The 26202-nt window shown below is 40.4% G+C and overlaps 2 protein-coding genes across 4 annotated transcripts in view; one reads left to right on the top strand and one right to left on the bottom strand.

Moving 5' to 3' along the window:
• The window catches only part of USP49 (ubiquitin specific peptidase 49), a 64923-nt gene extending 48426 nt beyond the window's left edge, over positions 1-16497 (top strand). For 2 of the 3 annotated variants that reach the window (XM_084853129.1, XM_084853130.1), the window contains exons 3-7: positions 1595-3005; positions 4951-5155; positions 10124-10232; positions 11999-12204; positions 13072-16497. In XM_084853129.1, coding sequence (XP_084709255.1) covers positions 1623-3005; positions 4951-5155; positions 10124-10232; positions 11999-12204; positions 13072-13262 — 2094 coding nt within the window. In that variant the 5' untranslated portion in view covers positions 1595-1622 and the 3' untranslated portion in view covers positions 13263-16497. The remainder of the gene's footprint in view (positions 1-1594; positions 3006-4950; positions 5156-10123; positions 10233-11998; positions 12205-13071) is intronic. The other variant, XM_084853131.1, reaches the window with a different exon arrangement.
• TOMM6 (translocase of outer mitochondrial membrane 6) lies at positions 16220-25616 on the bottom strand. The gene is made up of 3 exons (XM_084853157.1): positions 25424-25616; positions 23691-23795; positions 16220-22148 (listed from the first exon to the last, which is right to left on the bottom strand). Exons 1-2 carry the CDS (start codon positions 25543-25545, stop codon positions 23699-23701), a joined length of 219 nt encoding a protein of 72 aa, XP_084709283.1. The 5' UTR covers positions 25546-25616; the 3' UTR covers positions 16220-22148; positions 23691-23698.
• Positions 25617-26202: the final 586 nt, after the last annotated feature.

Here is a 26202-nt window from a genome sequence, read left to right as displayed (position 1 = left end):
CCAGAAGAAACAAACCTATGGTCTTCCATTAACCAGAGAGCAGTATCCAACAGGGTTGCTGAGCTTATGCAGTTGACATGGCGCTAGCGTAACTGATCTCTAGTGCAGTGCTAACAGCGTAAGCTGGCATGATGGGTTTTATACAGTATTAATATTATTGATGATTTAATTATATTTTAAACTTTTGTATATTTCTATTTATATGTTTTAACTGTATACATTTTAATGTTGTAAAGCCTCCTTGAGTCCCGGAATTGAGGAAAAGGCAGGAAATAAATAAATAAATAGATAGATAGATAGAGAAACGCATTACACAAGCTTACACTATTGGCATTGTGCTAGAGGTCACTTATGCTAGCACTACATCAATTGCATAAGCACAGTGGCCCCATTGGACACTGCCCATAGTTTCCCATTTCAAATGAAATAGGGAAACTATAGTTAAATTATAGTTACCAGCTTTGGACCAAGCCAGGATATTAAACAACAGTTTGAAACAGATTTAATATCCTGGCTTGTTCTGAAGCTAGTAATACTGCTTTAATAGTTTGGACAAAAGGAGAAACTATGGTTAATGAAAGACTTCATGGTTTGTTTCCAGATTGCACAAGAAGAGAATGAAATGGCTGCCTGCGTGCATGCCCAAAGGCTCATTCCTAGATGACCTCAAACCGTAGTGTATGATCTTGGCTTGTTTCCCTTAACACAGTTCCAGGTTTGGGGATAACAATAAACCATGGTGAATTGAAAAAGAAACAAAAGGTTCCTATCTCCTCACAGGTGTGCCAGAGGAGGGGAGAGCACATAAGCCTAAGTTTCATGCATGTAACACTAAACCATTGTTTAGCATTGCCTCCACATTGGATTATTATTTGATTGGTGAGGCTACTCTAGAAATGAACTTGCAACATTCTGGTCAAAAACCTTTCCCCCAGTATTGAGCTCAGGGAAGACCAGTTGTGTGAATTTGCCACAGAAGCTGGCTCTGCACAGCACTGATAGGATAGTACCTGTTATATCACAATGCACCAACCATCCCATAATATGGACTAGTTTAGCAAATCTTCTAAAATTAAAATATTGATTAAAAATAAAGCAATTAATAAATGTACATGTGGAGCTTTGAAAAATAAAGACAGCTCACCTGAAACATGGGAGAGGGACAAAACTAAGTGAATCAGTGTTTGAATCACTGGTATATACATCTGTCATTGAAAGATGGGGGGAAGCTGGGCTCACCTCATGCCAAAAAATAATAATTAAAAAAACCCTGCAACTCCCATATTTTGTACCCAGCCAAAGATGCAAGGTAGGCCAAATGATTAACATTTCCTTTCTTCCTTCCACCATCACCCCTTAACACCAAAAGAAAGCTTGTATTGACCAGGTAATTGGCAGGAGTATGTGTGTCTAGAGTTCGTCCAGTCCATTTCTCTCCACCATCACCCTGCCACTGCTGTCCCATTTTTATATGATATATTAAACGCTGTACAAAAATGCTTGAATTATGTGGGTGTGTTTTCCTTGAATAACTGTATTACTGTATTTTTTTAAAATAAGCAATACTTAAGTTCTTTTCTGCCTACTTTGCAAGGTTAAAGCGGAGGAGCTTTATGTAAGACATGGATAGATGCAAACATGTTGGGCGGCTACGACTTGCCCAGGACCATTCTATTCTGAATCCCCAGAAGTGGCACTGCATGGACTGCAACACCACGGAATCCATTTGGGCTTGCCTAAAATGCTCCCATGTGGCCTGTGGAAGATATATTGAGGACCATGCACTTAAACATTTTGAAGAGACCAGGCATCCTTTGGCTATGGAAGTAAATGATCTCTATGTGTTTTGTTACCTTTGTGAAGACTATGTATTGAATGATAATCCCGAGGGTGACTTGAAATTACTAAGAAGTTCTCTTTCCGCAATTAAAAGTCAGAAGCATGATCCATCTGCTAGAAGTGGTAGGACGCTGCGGTCAATGGCTTTGGGGGAGGATGTCTGCAGCCATCAGAGGGCCCCTCAGGGACAGCCTCAGATGCTTACAGCTCTCTGGTACAGACGGCAATCATTGCTAGCAAAAGCACTGCGGACTTGGTTTGATAAGAGTTCTAGAGGCCAGCGAAAACTAGAACAAAAGAAGCAAATGGAAGAACTGGAGAGGAAGAAGGAGGTGGCCAGGCAGCGGCGTCAAGAGATGAAACGGAGACTGTTGGAGGAACTGGCGAACACTCCTCCAAGAAAAAGTGCCAGGCTTTTGTCGCACATTCGCAGAGAGAATCTGATTCCTCGGAAGTTCAGAGATATGGAAGCAAGTTCCCCTACCTCAAGACGAGTGCAGAGTAGCAAATTCAAACAGTTCTATTCCATTCGACGTAAGCCTCTCATGACTCCTGGTGTGACTGGACTAAAGAATCTAGGAAATACATGCTACATGAACTCCATCCTTCAAGTATTAAGTCACCTCCAGAAGTTTAGAGAATGTTTCTTGACGCTGGATCTTTGTGAAACTGAAGAACTCTTAGCTAAGACCGTGAATGGAAAGTCTAGAATGTCTGGAAAGCTGGTCAATGGGCCTGCTCCTACCGAGTCAGGGAGGAATGATCAACTGGGTTCATATGGCAGGCAGAGCCTGCCAGCTGGCTTAAATGGCGGGTCCTCAATAAGCAAAAGTTTAGAACTAATACAGCCTAAGGAGCCAAGTTCAAAGCACATCTCTCTCTGTCATGAACTGCACACGCTCTTCAGAGTCATGTGGTCTGGGAAGTGGGCTTCTGTGTCTCCTTTTGCCATGCTGCATTCTGTATGGAGTCTGATTCCAGCGTTTCGAGGTTATGACCAGCAAGATGCTCAGGAATTTCTCTGTGAATTGTTGGACAAAGTGCAGCAGGAGCTGGAATCTGAAGGAACAAAACGCAGGATCCTCATCCCTTTTTCACAGAGGAAGCTCACCAAGCAGGTCCTGAAGGTGGTAAACACCATTTTTCATGGGCAGCTACTCAGTCAGGTATGCATGTTACCCAGTCTTGCTTTTGTCAAGGCTGGAGATATTCTGTAACAATATTTTAGAATAACTAAATATTTATGGGTGTATTTGGCAAAAGGGGGATTTGTTACTGCCCCTTAAGGGAAAGTTGGGATTTTCAGCATATTGTTCAATGGGATTTGAAGAACCAAACTATGTTGCATGACTCCCCCCCCCTGCCCCCATGGTTTTTGTTGTTCCAAACAAAGCAGCTATAAGTGGGCTTTGAGGTTTAGCAAAAGGTTCTGTGTGTGCAAGTGCACAATGTGTTGGGGACGTTGAAAACTATTTTATCCTTTCCCTGCTATTTGTCCATGCAGAATTGCCCTGTTCCATCCCCCCACCCTCCAAAATTGCTTTTCTCACTCAACTGAGTATGCTTGCTACTAGCAGTGTGATGTGAGTGTTTTTGCCATAGTTATATTATTCTGAATATGGCTGGGAATATCTACATGTCTTTAATATATTCAAGCTCTTTTTTGGTAAGACATTCTATTTTCAATTAGTGTGGCACTATTTTTATCTTTGCTCCTTGTTATGCACTCTTGACTACTTCCATATGATTTATACAAGGTATGAATTAACAGAATCTTCTGGCAGAATGAGGCAGGGTTTACACTGTAAGCACCAGAGGACCCTTGCATAAAGGATTGTCTTTTTTGCAAACTATAATTCTGTGTTCCTTATTTCAGATTTTCCCAGCTGTATAACACTCCGAAATGGACATTATGGCTGCTTCTTGTGTAACAGCAGATTATGGTGATCTGGCTTTACATGAGTAATTTGGCTTGCACGCTCCACCCTCTCCTCAAAGCTCTGATTTTCTCCCTGACTTTCTGGTTCACGGCATTACTTCCAGATCAGCAAGCTATAGTTTCCTTAACACTGGAGGTCAGGGAGGGAATTGGAGGGGTGGGAGCATGCCAGCCTGAGACGTTCTCACGTAATATCAAACCATAGTTTGGCATTGCGTACGAATTGGAGCTATGTTGCACTGCACCTCTTATTTTTACAAACTTGGTTTTGCAAATTGAATAAAGTATATCCATTCTTGTTTGTGAGGCAATTGACAAAAACAAACTGATTACCTAGTGAACAGCAATGTTGGTACAATATAATAAACCCTTGAATGTACAAATTACTGGACTCCATGACTCATTAATAGTGATGAAGGAAGTTTAAAGATGTAGATATGGATGTTGTTGTTCAGTCGTTAAGTCGTGTCCGACTCTTCGTGACCCCATGGACCATAGCACGCCAGGCCTTCCTGTCCTCCGCTCTCTCCCAGAGAGTGCTCAAGTTCATATTCATTGCATTGGTGATGCTATCTAGGCATCTCATCCCCTTCTCCTTTTGCCTTCAGTCTTTCCCAGCATCAGGGTCTTTTCCAGAGATTTTTCTCTTCGCATTAGGTGGCCAAAATATTTGAGCTTCAGCTTCAGTATCTGTCCTTCCAATGAGCAGTCAGGGTTGATTTCCTTTAGGATGGACTGATTTGACCTCCTTGCAGTCCAGGGTAGATATGGATATTTCTCAGTAAATCAAGTTGGCGAAATTGCTTAATGGATTTGGGTTTTTTGTTTTTTTTAACTTACAATTTTAGAGTTAAAATTTGAATCTGAAAAAGGCATTCGTGCTTCTTAAGGACTGCATCTTAACAGAGATGAACACATAATTGCCTCAGATTTCAGTAGGACTAAATCCATTCTTAAAATCATCCAATAGAAATTCTTTTGAATTTGCATTTCTGTCCTTATCTGAGAATTTCAAAGCACAATCTCCATCTTACAGATGGTTACAGACTTGGGTCAGTCAGAGCACAGAACATCATATTGTCCTGACTGCTAAGCTTTGAGTACTGGCCTCACAGTGTCTCATGAGAACGTATTTACAGAAATGTCTTAATAAATAAATCTTTTCTTGTTAGGTCACCTGTATAACGTGTAACTATAAATCCAATACTGTGGAACCCTTCTGGGATCTTTCCCTGGAATTTCCTGAACGCTATCACTCCATCAACAAAGGGATTGTGCCTGTTAATCAGACGGAGTGCATGCTGACTGAAATGTTGGCGAAATTCACAGAAACAGAAGCTTTGGAAGGGAGGATTTATGCATGTGACCAGTGCAACAGTAAGTGAGGGGCCATTCTGTTACTTTCAGATGTCATTTTCCATTGTACCTGATAAGAGATGTGCATATATATGCTTGTATAATGGTGTAGTTGCTCCTTTCCTGACTTTTGACTCTCCATGTACCAGTTAAGTATAAAAAATTGTTAATAATCAATAGTAGTTTTATAGTGCTATCAATGATTATAGCATTTCACCCATTATCATGTATATACCACCTTTTTTGCTAAAACCCATCAAGATGGTGCACAATAATTTAAATTAATAAAATTATAAAACACGGGCCATTAAAAACATTAAAATATAGTTTAAAAGGCTAAAATGAAAGAGACGTTTCTTCACACCCCATCTGAAATCCAAGAGAATGGAAGCCAATCATAATTCTTGAGGTGACACATTCCACATTTTGGGAGTAATGCAGGAGAAAGCCCTCTCCTGTGTGCCCAACAAATGGGCCTCTGTGGGTAACTATGCCCTCATAAGGGCCGCTCCTGCAGATTTTAATAACAGGTCAAGTTTGTAACAAGATAAGTGGTCCCTTAGATAGCCAGGTCCAAAGCTGTGTAGGGCTTTAAATGGCATAATCTATTAATATCATAGATGGTAAAAGGATTGTATTGCTTTTTTGTCTTCTTTACATAGATTCTCCTTTTTCTGTTCTAAAAATAAATGCAGCTGTTTCTTTGTGAATCCCTCCCCCAAAACAAGGAAGGTAAAGTCAAGAATTCTGTTTTTTTCTGCCAGCTTCTTGAGACAGAGAAGTCACCTTAACTAGATGGGTTAGAACAGAGGTGGGCAGAAAGTAGCACTCCAGATGTTTGGATTTCAGTTCCCAGCATTCCTGACCATTGACCAGGCTGGCTGGGGCTTCTAGGAGTGGAAGTCCAAAACATCTGGAGACCCACATGGTTTTCTTCGTAACCATGAGGGCAAGGATTAGAGAGTCTGGAAAATTAAGACTTCTTGACATAATCTGACTTCTCTTTAGGGGAAGAACCTGTTCATTTAGGAACTTTTACGTTCTGAAAATTACGAACTAAAGTATGTTGGGGGAAAGCAATAATGGGTCCAGAGCCATGGCAGCTATCGTGATTCCACCATCTTTAGAAATGTTACAGTTGAACATGTTTATGCTGTCAGTTATAAGCACAAAACCTGGTACTGTTTTTTTTTTTTTAAACTTGAAAACAGCAATTGAAATAAATTATAGAAATTAGGTAAGTTTGCATAAAATTAACTTGCTGCTCTTACAGAGAGAACCATTCCACTCCTTCTCTATGTTCCACTCCATTCCACTCTTTCTCCTATATTCAAGAGCGGTGGCTTTTGGGCAGTTACAGATTACAAATTGCTTGTGAACTTTTATTTTTGCAGGGTTTTTTGGAACAACTAATAGAAATTGGAAAAACATTTAGGAGACTAGAGGTGTAATCCTGTGCATGTTTAGACAGAGAAAAGGCCTACAATTCCTAGCATTCCCCAGCCAGCATGGCTGGCTGGGGAATGCTGAGAATTGTAGGCCTTTTCTCAGTCTGAGGGGAGTGTTGGACGTTGTAGGCCTTTTCTCTGTCTAAACATGCATAGGATTGTGCCCTGAGGGAACTTCTTCACTACAAGAAGTCCTATCCCTCCCCACTGTAGCATTCAACTATTTAGCAAAAGCTAATTAAACTTTTTTTCTTTGTAACCAATAGGGCAAGGAACTTTCTGTTTATGAATGAGAGCTCAGATTCACATTGATGTAGCTACCTCTAGTTTTCTGCATTTAAGCTTTACCCTGTGTTTGTCAGTACCTTAGATCTAGGCAAATGTTTAGACCCTGTGTCCCAGTTCAGAAGCTCAGTAGAAAGCTGCCTGCCTTCTGTGCTTTTGGTTCCCACAGAGCACCCCCTTTCCTTGTTCTGCCCTCTCCCCCTGCAATAACAGGGAAGGAGCACTCTGTCCACCTTATCCTTCACTCCCACTATATTTAAACATTTAAAATTCGCACCATAACCTACTTTGATACAAGAGGCTGCGGTTGTGGTTTATATCCCACTCCAAAGGCAATGGTAAATCTCCTATGAAGGATCCCAAATTCTATCCCAAGGTTTTTATCTCTGTAACCTCAATACATTTAAATAGAACCTACATGATCGTTTTGAATCAATATCAAAAAGCCGACCAAGAAGGAGTGGTAACTGATCTTGAATCTGGCAAGGTGTACTTGGCCAAAAGATTATATATTATGCACCACAGTCCAATGACTGCAATCCACAAACGAAAACAGGTTTTCATGCAGTGATCATCTGCAAGCAAGGGTGTAGTAGTTTCTGCAAAGGGTGGAAAACTGGATCTTCTCCCCCTGGCCTCCTTGTGCCAATCAGTTTATTTTTAAATAAGTCTTCTTTTTTTTAATCATTTTTATTACCTTGTTTAAGGATTAGCTTTGAAGCATTTGGGGCAGCTGTGGAAAATATTTCAAGGACATAAGTTTACATTCTTAAGATAAAAATAAACCAATGGAAGAGTCATGTGGTCTTAAATATTAATTTGGTTTAGGTATAACATTTGCAATCCTCCAAACCATAATTTGGAGGAACAGGAGCAAGTCCTGTGCCAGCATTCTCCCTCCTCCTCTCATCCACTTAGCTTAATGTAATGTCTGGGCTTGATAATGGTTTGCTGTTACATCTGAAGTGGGAGACTATGGCTTGCACAAGCCCTTCAACCCAGGACAGCAAACCACTGTTTGCTGGGTTAGATGCAACCTATGGTTTCTGTTAAATCAGAAGTGAGAGGGAAAGTTAGACTATGAGAGGGGAAGTAGGGAGTGCACTCACACCAGGTTTGTTCACATAGTGCCCTGGTGCAGATCTAAAGTTTTCCAGTAGCATGGGTTTTATAGCTGAAACTGAATAAATGAATCAAGCAAAAGCAAGTTGCATTAGAGAGAATGGTCCTTATAGACTTTATAACACAGAACATGATCTCCTAAACTTGGGCTATATTCTTGTTATGCATCTCCTTAGTTCTTGGAAAGTCTGTTTCACTCAAGTTATTTTCATGCTATTCCCACATTCTTGGAAGTTCTACTTACTACTACTATTACTACAACTACTTATTATTGTTATTACTATCATCATTTAATGTATTTCTTAGCCACCTTTAATGGAACTTGCATCAAAATGGTGGGGTTTGGTTTGGATTGTAATTTGGGTTGGAACCTTTCACAGGCACAATCCATCTTTTGTCCTTTGACATCCAATTTTATTAATGTGAAATGTGTACGGACACAATTCACACTAATAAGATGGTAAAGTACTGGATTTAACATTATGTCCACATGATAGTATACTGTTGGTGGAGTGAGAATGTAAGTGTGTATATTTTGGGCTAAAATATGGGTTGTATTTTATTATTCCTTTGTTGGTTGTTGATCATTAATTTTGTATTAACTGAATTGGTGTTTTCTTTATTGAATGGGAAGTTTGTTTATTGATTCACTGTATTTTTGTCAGTTTTTCATATTGTTTGCCTTTTGAAAATTTTGTTTTTGTTTTCGAATTATGTTCACCTCTTTTGGCTTTCTTTTGGAAGGAAAAGCAGGGTACAAATAAATTGAGTGAATGACTGCTTTTGTATAAAGTAAAGGGCTACATCCAATGAGTTGTATCCAGTGTTAGTCTAATTTAAATCCCATTCAATTCAATGGGTCTCTTCTAAATAGGCCTAATATTGGACACAACTCCAAATGTTGAAGCCATTTATCTGTGAAATGCTAATGTCAGAAATAGCATATGGGTGCAATTTGACAAGGCTGCAGTCCATTTTTCTTCAGAGTAAGGATATGATCAGCCAGAGTTAAACACTTTAAGACTGTAGCCCTGTATATACTTACTTGAGAGTAAAACCTATTGAAGTTGGTGAGACTTACTTCTTTGTAAACATGCATAGAATTAGGTTGCATGTCTCCTTTGTTTCATTGTAAAAGTTGAGTGTTAGCTTACTCTCCCATGAAATCCATGGAACTTGAGTTCTTCATTCTGACAAAATTTTGCCATAACAGTTTAAAATTGAATTTGATAAAGTGGGAGTACATATATAGTCATTACCTTTTTAAAAACCCCCAAAAAGAACAGAAAATAATAATTGCATTTTTAAAAATATTTGCTGCTTTCTGAGAGATTCTAGCTTTTTCCCTCCTAGAGAACAAAGAGAATTATGAGTGTATTGTAGTTTTCAAAAACTTATTTACTAGTCAGGATATAAAACATACTGAAAATATGCAAAGCATATGTATGTGCCTGTATTTTTTAAAGCTTTGAATTAGTATGAAATGTTAATGTAGAGGTAGTTTACTGATCTTTAATCTCTCTTTAATCTTTCAAGGGACTGTTGTAGTGCTATATGATATGTGTGTGTGTGTGTGATTTAGTAGTTTACCTAAAAAAAAATTAGTAGTTCAACTTACAATTTCCCCTCCCCCAAAAACCCCATCTTTCGGTTTCGTCAGGCAGCAATACTCACTTACTTGGGAGTGAGCCCCATTGAACTCTATGAGACTTGCTTCTGAGTAATATGTATAGGATTGCGCTATCAGTCTCTCATGTCTGCAGTATTTGCCACTAAGCAACAGAGTAAGTCTAACTGAACTTGCTGGGACTTGCTTCTAAGTAAATCTACTTAACATTATGCTGGAAGTCATTTTAACATAAGCAATATGAAACTAAAAGCTGAAAAATCACTTAAAAAAAAAAGCTGGTTTCATATTCCAGCAAACTCATGTAATTCTAACTCCATGCACTAAATGTAGCTGATGGAGATCTGAGCAGAAGTTCCTATAGCATTCATGCTTCCCAGCTTTATTGTTTAGATAATGACTGCTGCTGACAATGGAAAGAGAGAAGACTTGCTATGTGCAATTTTCCCTTGGAAGACAGAACCCTGTAACTCAGTCTCTTTTGTGCCTTTCTTAAACATTACGTAGGTAAACGACGGAAGTCTTCTCCCAAACCTCTTATTCTAAGTGAAGCTAAAAAGCAGTTAATGATCTACAGACTACCTCAGGTCCTCCGGCTGCACCTTAAACGATTCAGGTGAATTGGAGGTGGGGGGAATGAGGGATCATCTTTATATCTGAAATAGTAGCGTAGATATAACTTTACTACTGGACATTTTATTAAATGGCACTCATTACATACATACCCACTTACTTTTAAGAGAAGTGGAAGGATGTGTCATAGTCTCCTTTGATTCTCTATCAGGATTACTGCAAAGCACAAATGAAGCAGGTACTTGTAAAAAAGAAAATAAAGAAAGAGTTGATACACACAGTAGGAGGCTTGTGTGTTCGTTGTTGAACAGTTCTGACAGAATATTATCCATGGTATTATTTCTTCATAATGGGTATTTGTCTCTCTGAATACACATCCCTACATTTTTCCACGTGCTGCACTGGGAAATCCTGCTGATTCTTCTTCTGATATTGTAAATGGATTCAAGCTATTGTAAGCTGGAATTCTTCCCAATAGTGCTGATCCTGCAGGGCAATGAAGAGATCTCTCTTTCAAAGTTGGCATTCAAGTCTGCTGATGTCCTCCTGGGGTATGGATGTGGCAGGAATTGACTCAGCCATTTGATTAAGAGTGCCAGTGGAGTACATCCAAATACACATCACTGGAAAGTAGTAACATTTGGGGTGGGTTAGGGTATTTTAGAAAATGTTTTTACTGTAGAATTTTATTGTTTTAAACTGTTTTATTGTACGCTGCACATCGCCCAGAGTGGCTGGGTGACCAGCCAGATGGGCGATTAATAAATTTAATAATAAATAAAAAAATAAAATAACAACACAACTGCTGCAGTCTGTGGCTTTGAAGCCACAACATGTTATGTTAGAAGCAGCTCTCAGGCTTGCATATTGTAATTGCGCAGCTGCTTCTAACATATCTGATGCAGATGTCTCCTAAACAGGTGAAATTGTAACCAAAAAGAGGAAACTGATCCCTTTCCCCAAGGGGTGATGATTCTGCAGTAACAGCATATTTTATATGTCAGTACTGTTAACTATTAGTGGGTACCTCAAATCACATTGGGATGGATTTTAGAGGATTGCAGAACTGATCAGGAAAGACTCCTCATCAGTGTGATGCATCTTCCGCTATGAAATTTATGGTAAAGGGGAACTCAATTCTGGCTTTGTCTAGGTTGCCTTTTTACAGAGCGCTTTTTGTTCTGATGTCTCCATCTCTTTGCAGATTCTGAAAAGCCTCTTAAAACAAGTTTCTTTGATTAGACCCAGCTGTATAGGCCTGTCGAATAGCAGGAAAAACCTCTTTGTAGTATTGATGCCTAAGAACGAGATCTCTTTTATTGGACCAACTTATGTCCACTAAATAGTATTGCCATTACCCATTTTAGGTTTCTTAGAGAGAGAGAAAGCAAAAATTAAAATTAAAATAGCCTTCCCAACATGGAAATGTACTTTTATTTTTAATTGGCAAGATAATTATTTTTGACAATTTGCTAGTACATTTGTAATACCACTAGGTCCTAGAGTAATGATATTTATCAAATAACAGCTTATTGATAATGAATTTCAGAAAATATATCAAGAAATTTGAAAATAAAAGCATAACATTTTTCAAAATTTACTGTGTGGGCTATTACTGTTGTAGAAATACGTTTTGGAAAACCCATTGTACTATTATATGAATTTGAAAGAGCATGCAATTGAAAATGTTCATTTATTCTCAGTACCCAGAATGCCAGAATTCTTCCAAACCTTGCAGTAGCTTTGCTACAGAATCAACTCCTCTGCCACTTTTAAAAGTCCTTTTGATTGCATGTCTTTGTATTGCAGGTGGTCTGGACGTAATCACCGTGAGAAGATTGGGGTCCATGTCCTCTTTGACCAGGTATTAAACATGGAACCTTACTGCTGCAGGGACACTCTCTCCTCTCTTGACAAAGAGACCTTTGTCTATGACCTCTCGGCTGTGGTGATGCATCACGGGAAAGGGTTTGGCTCAGGACATTACACGGCATATTGCTACAACACGGAGGGAGGTGCGTGTGCCTTATTACAAGGGGGAAAGTTTTAATTTACTGCATCTTGTAGATTTATCACTTTTATAAAATGTGCTTTTTCCTGTGATTGTATAGCTCAGTTTTCATGGTGCATTGCTAGTATATCTGCTAGTAGCACTAGGAATTGGAAACTGCGTTTCCTTTTGCTTTTAGCCCTTCAGAATGGACTTTATTGCTTGCTTTTTAACAAAAGGGTCAGTCTCTTTTTCTTTGACTTACAGCCATATTGAACTAAACTGTTTTGTTTGCACAGTGAATTGAAATTCCTGCTTCTCAAGTTGTAAAGCAGACTTGTTCAGATCAGAAATCCACTATGAATGGAGAATATTCCCTCTTCCTTATTTAGAACACAGTCTTGCATCTCCCATAGAAATGTTAGTACAGCGTTTCCCCAGTCACCTGGAGGAAAGGAGTATTTTAAGGGCCCTGTTTTTGAATATTATTCAGGATATCTCTGTAACATGGGGAAGTTCTCACATTATAGTGGTATCTGACTGAGATCCAGAGAGCCCCTTTTAGGCATAGCCAAAAGCTTGGGGTTGTCTGTTGGGATTTTGTATTTGCATTCTTTGGACAGAAGCAGAAGTACAACATGCCACAAACATTTCTTTTTAGTCTCTCCTCTAATTCAAAAGTGGTTTGCTTTGAACAGCAGCCCAGCCTCATATACTGAAAGTAACACAAGTTCTTGGGGACAGGCAACTGATTGTGTGGTTCCTTGGATCCTGACCTCCATTTAGAATTGCTGCAGAAATCTGGGCTTTTTCCTCTCCAGAGCAGTCCAGAAGACTACTCTGTCAGGATAAGGTTCTGCCATTAATATACTGTTTTCTCTCTCCTTTTTAGGGTTTTGGGTCCACTGCAATGACTCCAAACTGAATGTATGTAGTGTGGAGGAGGTATGCAAAACCCAGGCCTACATTCTTTTTTATACTCAAAGAACTGTGCAGGGCAAAGCAAGTATCTCAGAAACACAACTTCAAGCTCAGGTGCTGTCCAAACACAATGATAAAGATAGAAGAGTGACCCTCCCCTGAAAGGAAGCATTACTATTTCAATCAACTGGCTCATCTTTTTTTAAAAGCCTTTGGAGTTCACTCATCTTGGCAGGAACAAATACTGCTGCAGGAATTATTTGGATCCACAGTCTGGAAAAGTGGGCCTCCTACTATGTGCAACTCTGTTCTATGAGATTGTAGCAAAACATCTATTTTTTTTAAAGACTGATGTATTTGTAAACCCTTTCCTCCTTTAAACAAAACAAAGAGTAACAGCCTCCAATGTCTAGGACCATTTATCTTCTTTCAAAGAGAAATCTAATGTGGTATGGAAAAGTAAGTGCATTCGAACTTCGGTGTACTACCAGGATACAAAGCCATCAAACTGACCATAAATATATAATTTCTTCAGAAAAGGAACAGATAGGTACAGTAGAATCCCATTTAATCTTTCATCCTTGATGTGGTGAACAGTTGTTGCACCTCTTGGTGTAAATAACTCACCACATTAGTATACACCATCTTTCTAACGCAACAGAATTTGGGTAAGTGGAGTTGTACTGTCCTAAAAACAATGCTAAGATATTTTACATTAGGAAAACATGCTCATAAGCCTTGTTTGTTATTTTGTGTAACAGGCATATTGTCTTTTGCCCCCTGCAGTCATTCTATTCTGTTGGAGTGAACAAAAGCTGAAATTATCTAGAAAGCTGAAGAATGTCACTCACTTCAATTTGAGTCTGTGCTAAAAATTACAAAAACTATTTTTCTTTTCCTTTCCCCTTTTTATTTTCCAGTGTCTGCTAATAAGATAAATACTGTCTACGCAGTCTACATTTTCCTCTGTAGTGATTACAGTTATTATAGGATAACCATGGCTTTCAAAGCATTCATTATGTATTGGCTATCACATGATGATCAGCACATGAACTGGTCATGTGAACCCACCCAGTTTCACAATGGAGGTTAGGTTTCCTGTATTAATGACTCATTTTCTTTTCATCTGCTATCAAAACATATCTTTCCCTAAGTGCATAACAACTTCTCCTGTGTGAAGAATGTTCAGGGATGTAACAGCGATCACACAGATAGAAAGAACAGGCCCTGACTAACAGTGTCCTGAATTTTAGGAGTACCCTTCCAGTCAATTTCCCCTGCTTAGTGTTTTTGGGGCAGTGGGTGTTCAGAGTCATATTTGGAAGGAGACTGTTTCTACTTAAAATACAGAAGGGAAGTATTCATCTCCTTCTCTTCCCTCACCCCCAGTTCTTGGAGCCTTAGAGACATAGTTCACACATAAGTGCAGAAATCTAGCTTTGAACGATGGCATTCTTTGTGATTACTTTAGCATACTTGGGTTACATGCACATGATCACTTCAGCATGATTTTAAATATCATTAATTTGCCCATCTATGTATGTTGATTAGAGCTGTTGTTGACCTTTTGCGATTACCACTGTTGCAACTCTGTGGAAAAGGTTTACTTAAAAAAACACAGGTCCAGGGTGGCTGAATGACTGGCTGCTTTTAAACTAGGAAATATTGATGGACAGCATAAAAATCCCACTTTGTTCAGTTAATGAAGGTAAAATTTTTGCTGGGTGTTGAACTAGGCTTGGAGGAGATTTTTTTTTTGCCGTTGCCCTATCCAGAAAGCTATCGCTAATAGCTCAATTAAAACTTGGAAGAAGTAGCTGCAGCTTCATTGTAAAGCCAGCGGTATTTGACCCAGGTGATACAGAAGCTGAGCTTCATAAAAGGTTATAGATCTAGTCTTGTAATTATCAGATATCCATGTGTGTCTGCCAGTGGGTTCCTCTATTAGAACAAACCAACTGTACTTCACTAACACTTTCAGAGAAGAGCACAGGACTTTTCACAAGTCCCAAAGATGCACACTCTTTCCTATGGCTAGCCAGACAGAAACATGCACAGCCATTCATAAGATTAGGCTTTCAATGTACATTGGAAAATTGGGGGGGGGGGCACTACTTTTCTGCTGGCATGTGCAGGATTTTATGGGTACTGTGAGCCCATCTTTCTAAGTCCATTAATAGCTTCCTGATAAAATTGAATGGCAAAAGAATGAAAGCATCACCCACCTAAGGGCTTGTCTCTTCCTGCTATAGCACTGAACTGGAAGTTAGTGAAGTGGAGAAAAGGTAGCATAGGATTTTTGCATACACCTGTGGTCTTGGACTGTACTACACACTCTGATTCCACTAACCTTGGTCTGCTATTTGAACTGGTAGGGACTGGCACAGTCCACATATAGCTTACAAGTACTGGGTGCACTGGATAAGCACGTCTGGCACTTTGGAAAACTCTCCATCTAGAAGCATCATTAGTAATAAACCCGAAGCCCAACTGTTATATTCACAGTCTGATAGACATTACAGTTAACCAATTTAACATAAGTTGAATCCCTACAAATCACAATGCAGCATTGCTGTTGATAAGATAAGAGATTTTTCACTAGTAGGGTTGCCAGCTGACTAGAGGGAAAAACCCACCCTTTCATTAATAGCAACTTGATGTGCAGAAATCAGCCTTTGAAGTTTTTCACAGTGTGAGATAATCACTATCACCTGCTGTTGCTTACATATCAAGCTGTTGTTAAAGCAGGAGTGGGCAACCTTTTTTCCATTGACAGCCACATTCCCTTGGAGGTAGTCTTTTGGCATGCAGGCTGGCAGATATTGGGGCCAGAGATCTTAAGTTAAAATCACCCCCCCCCCCAAACTCAGACACACACACTCACACATAAACTATTACATTCTTTCTACCCTCTTTCTCTCTGCCATCCCCTTGCTTCTCTCCCCCACTCCTGGCAAAGGACTAGCTGATTTATCAGGTACCTCTGGACTGCAGCAATGTAGCTGCCACAAAGAGAACAAGAAAAGGACAGGAAGGCAGACATGCAAGCTCCGAAGCCAGACCACAGAGCATGGCTGCTAGAGCATCTTTGCAAAGGACACTGTGTTGCTCTAGGGGCTGCACTCCATGAATCAGCTTCTGAGCTCATGTGCCTGCCTGCTTCTTGTTCTCCTCATGGCAGTGGCAGCAGCTGGTACTGGAGATGGCCATGTAAAGGCTGAGTTCCACTTGTGGCCTGTAGGCCATGGGTTGCTCACCTTTGTTAAAGGCACAGTTACAGAGGTTGATTAAAAAGCTGATATGTCTACCTTAATGCTCATCTTTTGACTGAGTACTGCATCCATATTTTGAGTTTAAGTACGAACAGCTGACACCTAAATTAGATGCATGGGGAGGGGGAGAGCAAAGTGGGGGTTTTGGGGGGGAGGGGTAAATGGTAGCCATGAATGCTTCACATTTCCCAAGCAAATTTGGACAGTAGTAGCCTCTTACATGAATGAGTGCCATGAGATGTGGAAAAACGTGCAATTAAAAATTATCTTGATGGGAAGGAAATATCTGTACTTTGAATTGAGCTTGCTGTTTCCAACACTGTGAGGTTTCTGTAATAATTAGCTTTTATTTGGAAGCGATAGCGTATAGCATTTTTTATGCTGTTTCTTTTATATCTGTCTACTGCAAGCAGTACTCTTGCTATGCTGTGTACACTGTTTTAAAGTGTCCTGATTGGCAGAAAATGGAAGAATTGACTTCTCTTGGTAGTTCTGTATCTTGCTATTATAATGGAAGCCTAACATAGTAACAAATCAGATAATACGTCTTCCCGTATTAATTTCCCTAGCCACTTTCAACTCCTATGTTTGCATATGTGTTTACTGAAGGCTAACTAGTCAGTGCTTCACCTCACCCAAGGGACTTCATGTGCTTGTAAGATACGACCAAAAGCACATACACACTTGTTAATCCATGGAAGTAGTTCAATTCACCTGAAGGATTAATGATCCTAAGTATGCTGATTAGGAAGTAAACCCATTGAATTTGGTGTGACTTATTTCTGAGTAAACATGTTTGGAATCAGGCTGCAAGAGGTTTACACATAGGAGTAAGTTGACTACATCTAGAAGCTGGTATTTGAGTTAAACAGAGCAAAGCTAGTTCTGTGCCTTTAGCTAAAACTAGCTATGAAAAATAAAGCTGGATGGAGTAATTCTGTACTTTAAATTTTTGAAAATAAGTCGTTATTAACGTAGATCAGACTTTCATTAACTTGATATAGTATTTCAAGGTTTTGGAAGTCTGTGGAAGAGCAAGCAGCCACCAACCAAAACTACATGGCTCTAAAATAGTGGCTAATTCTCATCAAAATGTGCACTTTCATTATTGCTCATTCCCTTTCACTGAGGGCAGAACTACTTGACAGCCGACAAAAATAGCATTCCCTGGTCAAATCTTCCCCCTCCCATTCCATTTAGACACAACGAACTGTGTTATGACTTCACATTGTGCATTTCCTTACCCTTACCAGTGGGAAAACACATGACATGAGATGGGTGTGCCTAAATGTTTCTGAGCGCGGGAGAAAATTCCACATGAGCTTGTTTTCAACAACAACCCCATATTGAGTTAACATGTAGTTCCACTGTGAGTCTCTGCAAGCCTAGTCTTTTAAAAGAGAGATGGCATCTTTGATAACCATGGTCTGCATGTCAAAATAAAGACACAGGAAGACAGAGACCTATTTATTCACTTGTACTTGCATACACAGCATCTTGAATACAAAATTGCAACCAGCATTATCTAATTTGGTCTTTAAATTTGTGGGGAAAGTGGGAGAAAAGTCATGGAATCCTTTTATATCAGAGGCCTATTGCAAGCATTGGGAAAATATTACTAACTACTAACCAAGCAAGTGAATTAAGGGAATATCCAAGCATGCTACTCTCTGTTGTACTGCAATGTTGAACTGTGCAGATGCTCTCCTTTTTTTGTTGCTTTTGAACTATAGGTGTGTTTGTTCACTTCAGGGAAAGCATAACAAACCCACAAGTTAAAATGTATGAATGAAATTGGTGTTAAATGTGTCCTATGGACTCAAGAGACTTTAAAAAACATACATGTTGTCTCTTTGATATAGAGAAGGCCTCTTTTTGATTGTAAAGTTCTATTATGCTAATATGCTTTGTGTGCCACGTACGTCTGAGAGAAAATGAGCGAGTTATGAATGTTAGCAAATGGTCCTCAACACAAGCTGCAGCCACGTTCCAACAGTATTGCCAACTGAAAATAATTTATATGAACAGAGTGAAAGTTGGAGGTGGGATTAGTTTTGCCTACTGATAAAGCTTTGTGAACAATTTTTTAAGATAAAAAATGGGTGCCTTGTATCTAAATACATTTTGCATGGGACACAAGTTTTAAGTCCCCCCTCCCCCAATCTCTGTCTTTACAATACTTTAGTAGCATTTTTTACATTTCATATCTGTATGTGAATGGAAAGGTTTCTACCAGCGACTTGATGTATTTTACCGTGTGTGTCTAAAGACTGTATTTCTAATAATGCAAATGATTTGCCCAAAAGTAGATTATAATTTTGGTTTGTGTGTTAAATCTTTTGTCAGTAAAATCTTTTTCAAATTAGGATTATTCCTCTTTAAGCAAGTACTTCATAACTATGATGTGAATGACACAAATACCTGGAGCAACCTATTGACAAAGCAGTTTGGAAAAGGCTATTAAATTACTTACTGGTGCCTTGCAAGCCAACAGTTCTCTTCTACCATGGTACTTTTCCTCCCTATTTTTAGTTAAGAGGACAAGCAATTGTTCAAATCATATCTTCATGCAGATAGTACTGGAGCACTGGATATTCATTGCATGATATGTATAGTTACTTGAGGCTAAATATCTACATCAAAGTGATTAACAGAATTCAGCATCCTTTGAATACTCATGATCATAGACCAAGGTTATAAATAACTAGAAATATCTGTTCTCAAATATAGCACTTCGAATTAGGATGAGGCATGGGCACTTTTGCATTGTTTCAATATGCATACTCTGAAGGAAGTCGCTCAAGACTGACTGACTACTTGAGAGTGCAGAACTGTGACTATGCAACATCATACTGCATGGAAGATATGGACTGAACTGTGTTCTCCAAATTCAGTTTAGGTGGTATTCTGGGAAAGGGAAATGCTAAACATGCCAACAAAGGTAAAGCAAAGTATTGAGATGCACACTGTTGAACTTTTACTTGTAGAAAAATAATTTTTATAGAAAAGCTTTAAAAGTGTCCGAATGATCAACTGAAAATTAAGTCAGAGTTGCCAAATTTTAAAAACAAAGTAGGACTAACCTCTCCTACCCATTTCATGCCCAGTCCTTCTGTCTGTCCTTCCACTGTGTGGTGCCCGGCGCACTGCTGCAGCCAGGGAACGAACAGGTGCAAGAAGCCTCAGCTACTTTATCTGTACCTTCTAAAGCTAAAATCCTGAATCAAGCAGCATGTAGCTTCTGTTCTTTGTGATTCTACTCAGTCCCAAATTATTCCTTAAAAGTACCAGTAGACCATTGAGGCAGATTTATGGGGAGAGATGCGTTAGAACTGAATATAGAACATGGCATTTTGACCCCACATATTGCTAGCTCTTCTATATTGAAGGCAAGAACTGTTCTGTAACTTGGAAAGACCACATGCAGAACCTTTGTGAAAAGGCTTTATGATATCAAGGTATTCTGGCAGTCTGTACTATAGAAATTCATAATTAACTGACAATTGAGGGAGGGGACCAAACAACCTTAGTGGCCGGCATGTGAGGCAACAGCAGAGGCAACGTGGACTGTTAAATCAACACTGTGCAGACACACACCTCTGAGTAAGCAGCCTCCACCACCCATTAGTAAGCACATCTAGCCTCACTCCCCCCAAGTCAGTAATCAGTGCAGCAGCCTCTCACCTCCCAAAGCTCTACCTTGCCCACCTCCCTAAGTATATACAGATAGGAGGTATGAACAAGCTTCTTATGGTTTTTAACAGCAATTTTGGATAAGAAGTTTTACCTTTGGCCAATGGCCGGGAATTGTAGTACAAAACATCTGGAAGGCATCAGATGTTGCCTACCCCTGCACTACTGAATCATAGAATTTCAGTAGTCAGGAGGGCTTTTCCTTGGTGCAGCTTTCAAAGGCAATAATAAATACTAGAAGTCTTACATGCAGCTAGGCCTCCTTTAACTTAAGTTCAGATTTACCAAACATGCATGTTGAGCACTGTTTGCACTTAAAAGTATAAACCTAAACAAACACAGGCATGTTCCAATGAAGTCAATGGAACTTCTTTCCGTAACATTTAAGATTTAGGGGACTAGTCTAAGCCTAAATCCAAGAGGCAAACTGCTGTCACTTGCTTTTCAAGAACTGTAGGGAGTTGCGGTTATCTTTAAAGTGTTCCGCAAGTACTTAGTCAAGATTTCAGAATTTAACATGTATAAAGTTCAATACCTTCTGAAAAATAACACCTTCCAATAATGTCATTGCTATTTTTCAGTGAAATGAAGAGGCACTTCATTAATTTGCAAGAGTTCTTCAAAGCCATGTTTTTCTTAATGCTAAATTATTCTAGTGAAAACAAAAAGTTGGTTACAGCTTTTTTGGTTTAGTCTTTTAAATGCACATTTATGGCTACTAGTTATTTGCAGGAAGGCTTTAAGGCAAAGCAGCCTGCACTTAAACTGCTACTTGTGCAGTCTTAATTACTTAAGCTGACTCTACATGCTTGCGGTGGATAAGGCTGCCTCCGCTCCAAGAGGGCATTATACAATGGTAGTAAGTGATGGAGGACAGACACATGAATGACTGAAATTTCATCAATGAACGTTTCTGAAGCACAGCTACTCATCTTTTATACATTGAGCTGGGTTTAATGGTTTATATTACAGCTCTTGCAGTTTTGTATAAAGCGGTACAAAGTTGGAAGTTAGGATTTTCTCTCAAAATTATGAACAAACTAAGTTATGCTCTAACTTTATTATCTTTCTACCCAAGAATATAGTTTCAAAAATTTGGGCAGACACCATACTCATTGACTCAATGACCTAATTCCACCTTGGTGGCAATTGAAAGACTTAAGTGTGTTTCTCTTAGATTCAACTACCTTTCATCCCCATATGGAAAGAAGAGATGGCTCTGATAAAGAATCATCACTATACTGTTAAAGGGAATTTTAAAAGACACATTGTAATGGTATTCTTCTGCAAGAGGCACAGCATTCCAACCCCTATTTTTTTAAAATAATACTGTATTAGCAAATGGCTTCCTGTTACTGTCAGAGGCATTATAGAGCAGTCCAAGGCACCAAAATGCTATGCAACACCAAACAGTTCCTTTTCCACATAGAATATACAATCATAATTCACAGCACCACATTACCATTATACTGGCTTAAAATTGTCCAATAATTAAGGCTCATCTAGGACTTTTAAAAATGTATTTTCCCTTTGAATAGTTAACATGTCCTACTTAAACACAGGACACGGGCTTGTTACTACTTTAAGCGTGAAATATGAATCATGTTTTTATGATTTTTGTAAATCTCTACTCTTTTTACCTTGTTTTTGTAAGCTGAAATTTCCTATTAAAAAGAAAAAGTCCAATGCATTGGCATGTCTTTATTTCACATTTCAGTTCATAATTTATTAAACTCTTTTTACAGAAGTTAATTCCAACTGCAAAAGAAATGTCTTACATTCTAAATAACATCTGGCAAAAATAGAACCTAAGGTGTTATAGTACTACTTAGACTCCTTGCTCCCAAGCCAGCGAACTGAATATAATGAAAAATATGTACAGGTAAAATGTTGCTTCGGTGTTGTCTCCAATCCTTCACACTTGAATTCAACTCCTAGAGCTGCTGATGCCTCTAATTATTTGGAATAGAAGCTGCTGGAAGATATTATCTCATGTATAATCAATGCGATGATCAACTGCAACTCATTTTGTCATATATCAAGTGGAAAGTTCAGACTTCATGCAGATCTACTTCATTCACATCTGTAATCAAATTTTACAAAGATTAGAGCTAAACTGCTACTCTACTCCAAAAGTGAGCCAACATACAGCATTCCCACAAATACACATGGCCCCATAAACTTAATTTGTACAACACAAGATTCATTTTGAAACTTTCGGCTTTTGGAAATACGTAAAGCAAATCAAAAGTGTGTCCATGTCCAAAGGACAACATAAATACCCAGATCTGATTTTATGATTGCATAATCATTACTTTTAGTGATAAAACAGTTTGTACAGGAACTATTTGGGTAAAATATGAAATTGATCAGTGTACACATTTTGTATTTCCTAGATGTGGAGAAACTGCAGCTGAAGATTTCAAGTCCACTTGTTTTAAAGGAAGATGCAACATTACTTGTCATAAAAAAGACACTGACCCAGAAATACAGGAGTCATCCAAATATTAAGAAACATTCATGAACACAAAATCTCTTGAATGTTTAATGTATTTCCTTTCAGACAGGCAGGTGAAACATATATCCAAATGTCTGCCTGCTCCTCCTGCTCTGCAATTTAGCTAGATGGGCATTTTTGCCCATCTAGCTGAGGGATGGGGATGGGGATGGGGAGGGGGAGGGACACAGGCTAGGGATAGCTCATATCCCTGCTTCCCCAGTCCGCAGCCCACCCATCAGCGCACCCCCTTCCCTCTTCTCCGAGTTTGTGTTTGCAAGCGCGTAGAGACAGCCGGTGTAGTTCTCTCCACGCCAGCTGCGAAGGGAAGGGGGCAGGAAGCTGGAACTCCTGGGTCTGAGGTAGGAGGTCTGTCTCTGGCCTCAGATCCAGGAATCTGAAAAATCCTATAACTCCCCCCCCCCCATGCTGTCTAGGGGCATAGGATTGCTCTCCCCAGCTTGATGAAATAGACACAGTATTTTCATAGCACAATCGAAAGCATAATGAGCTTTCCTTTCAGAATAGCCGAAGAACTGACAAGTGGCCTTTGGCAATAAATATTTCTCTTTAAGTTTCTTTCAGGCAAGCAGTATAAATTGAAATAAATGACTAAATATCAATAAAGGTAACTCCCAAATTAGAGTGCAAACTACAGAGGGAACCCTGTGTCAGGATCAATGCATTCGTGGAAATGCCCTTGAAGTTATGGGCGCTTAGAGACAATTACAAGTTTCAAGACTGAAAATTACATGTAGCATTCTGGAAAAATTGCAATCTGGAACTAGAATCTGATTTTACATAAAGGAATTTTTTCATAGCAGTTTCTTGTAGCTTTTATATTTCATGGTAGCTCCTACTCATTGTAGTTTAGAAAAAATCCTAAATGAAGGGGTAACATTCAACATGTTGGATTTCCCCCTGAAAGATCTTTAGTATAACAGCCTAACTCAGAGGAGCAGCAGTTAGGAGCTATCCAAGGTATTCATGTTTAGGAAAACATGCTTACACAGAAGAAGCACTATCCTGTTTATTCAGGCCTTCAATTAACTGTTAATCTTCTTAATGATAGGAATAAAATTAAGAGGCTATCCAATATGTTTGATTCCCAAAATCTTGCCTACTCACCATTGCTACTATGCAACAGGCTGTGGTGCCATTAAATCGATGTCTGTTAAATTTCTGGCTACCCAAACTCCCACTGCAAAAAGACCCAGGTTAACTATAAGGTTCCTGAAACAAATAAAAATTAGGGTTAATGGCTGGCTGGTGGTAAGCTGATATTGTTGTTTACACACAATCCTTCTGGAGGATTTTCTGTCTAGAGGCGCTAATGCCAGATATGAATATACAGAAAAAAGTCCTAAAACTCCCAGCATTAACTGGCTGGGGAATGCTGTGAGTTGTAAGCCTTTTTTCTGTCTAAACATGCATAGGATTGCACCTGATTCAACAAAATACGGTAACAGTGCAATCCTATACATGTCTACGCAGATGTAAATCTCACTGAATTCAATGGGATTTACTCTTAGATAAGTGGGTATAGGATTGCAGCCTACATCAGTAATCATAAGTGCTCCCTCAATACCAAAGTGCCTCTGCAGGCCAGGTTCTGTTAACAAGATTGTTAACAAGAATCCAGCAATCGGGTTATTCTTTGGGTCACACAAAAAAACATTTCTCAAACTAGATTGCCTCATTTTCCACTTAAGACCAGATTCAAAGCTTGAGAGGTAAAGCAGGCAGAAGGAATGCCACCTGAAGAAGACTGCAAATGTTCCTGCAGTGTCAGAAAACTGTCTGAAGATGGGCAAAAGACAAGGGTGATGACAGGGAGCCCAAGAGATTTAGTATGACCAAAGCAAGGTAAAGAGACATTCCCATTTTTATTTATATATTTAATGTTTAAAAACCTTGCTTGATGAGGCGAAAACCTCTCAAAGCTTAAGGTACAAAATCAGTAGCACCCCTTCAGCTACACATACCTGATCAGTCTAATTTATACTTGACCAGCTACGCAGGGGTGGGCAACTTGTCCTTCAGATGTTTTGGCCCACAACGCCCATGATCCCTCACCCTGGGCAAAACGTCTGGAGGACCACAAGTTACCTACCCCTGACCTACAGATCCCTCATGCGGCCTTTTAAAACCTGCATACATCAACCTTGGCTTGAATTCCAAATTTACACTGTTATGGGAGCTCCTTGGGCTATACAGCAGAGTTTTTAGAAATAAAGAAAACAGCAGGATCAGGCCTCTTCCCAGCAAGCCACCGCGGGAGGTGTGCTAAGCCTTCTCAGCCGCCTGGCATTCCCTCCCTCTCCCCTTCATAACCATCCTGTTCACTGGGTCTGCAGACTCTGGCCTCATCCATGAGCCAGAGAACCAAGGGCCGCTGGGAGGCTGCACTTCCTGCCTCCTAGGAAGAACATCATGACAAGGGGGAAACCAACCTGGTCCTAAACATCAGCCAGGGAGGGAAGAGCTGCAGAGAGCTCGCTCCACCTCTCCCTGCTACAAAGAACACGCAGCTCCAACTGACAGTTCTCTGGGTCTGCAGACGCCGGCCTCATCCATCAGCCAGAGAAGCGAGGGCCGCTGGGAAGCTGCACCTCCTGCCTCCCAGGAAGAACATCATGACAAGGGGGAAACCAACCTAGCCCAGTACAGCGGTCAGCGATGTATTTGCTTTCTCTCCCCTCCTCCCGCCCAATCCCTTTTCCTTTTGTGTCGTGTCTTTTCCATTGTAAGCCTGAGGGCAGGGGCTGTCTTAATATTAGCCTCTGTAAGCCACTCTGGGGGGGCTGTTGCTGCTGAAGAGTGGGGTAAAAATGCTCTAAATAAAAATAAATAAATCCCACCTGCGAAAGTCGTTGCGGTCGGTGGCGAAGCGGAAGGCGCCTCGGATCCAGCCCCGCAGCCCTTCAGGCGTCGCCGCGCTGGAGCTGCCGCCGCTGGCCCCTGCTTGCCCACCCGGCGCCATGCCCGTCCCTCTGGCCTCTCCTCAGGGACACACGCGGCCCTCCTCAGCGGAGGAACAGCCTCTCCGCCGGCGCTGACAGAACGCGCCACTTCCGCCGCCGCGCCTCTTACGCCGTTTCCCGTTAGGCGCTCGAAGCCGGCCCGCTCGGCGCCCTCCTCTCTTCCCCTGTTTTGGGAAGGGGCTTCCCGGGTATCATTTCTTTCCTCTGCCTTACGGAGGCGAGGGAGGGGGAGAGAGAGGCGCCCATGGGAAACAGTGGAGAAATGCAGGGCTTTAGCGGAGGGGCAGCGGCGTCCCCCTCCGTCAGCCAGAGGTCACAACGGGCCGGAGTGCCTGTTCCTTCTGCGTGAGGCCTTGCTTCGTGAGGAAAAGTGAATGTCCGCTCATTTTCCCCTCAGAGAGCGTAAGATGAAACCTCTTAAGGGCACGATCCTAGGCGTGTTTAGACAGAGAAAAGGCCTACAACTCCCAGCATGCCCCAGCCAGCCATGCTGGCTGGGGCATGCTGGGAGTTGTAGGCCTTTTCTCTGTCTAAACACGCCTAGGATTGCGCCCTAGGTCAGATGCCAGGCAGCGCTTGCGAACTCTGCTCCAACGCCGCGACTGAGCCGGAATGCGCCACACGCGGGGAACCGGGAAGAACAACCGGCCAGTTGA

This window comes from Heloderma suspectum, chromosome 4 (assembly GCF_057233095.1).
Source record: "Heloderma suspectum isolate Gila_16-S chromosome 4, 16-S_ref, whole genome shotgun sequence".
Lineage (NCBI taxonomy): Eukaryota > Metazoa > Chordata > Lepidosauria > Squamata > Helodermatidae > Heloderma > Heloderma suspectum.
The sequence above is the reverse complement of the archived record's forward strand: the minus strand, read 5'-3'. Positions and strand labels throughout refer to the sequence as shown.

Bases quoted from the DNA above. Each gene is read 5' to 3' on its own strand.
- TOMM6 (XM_084853157.1), bottom strand. From the start codon at position 25,545: ATGGCGCCGGGTGGGCAAGCAGGGGCCAGCGGCGGCAGCTCCAGCGCG. The intron at 23,796-25,423 runs GTGGGATTTATT...TATTTGTTTCAG, and splicing joins GACCGCAACGACTTTCGCAG to GAACCTTATAGTTAACCTGG.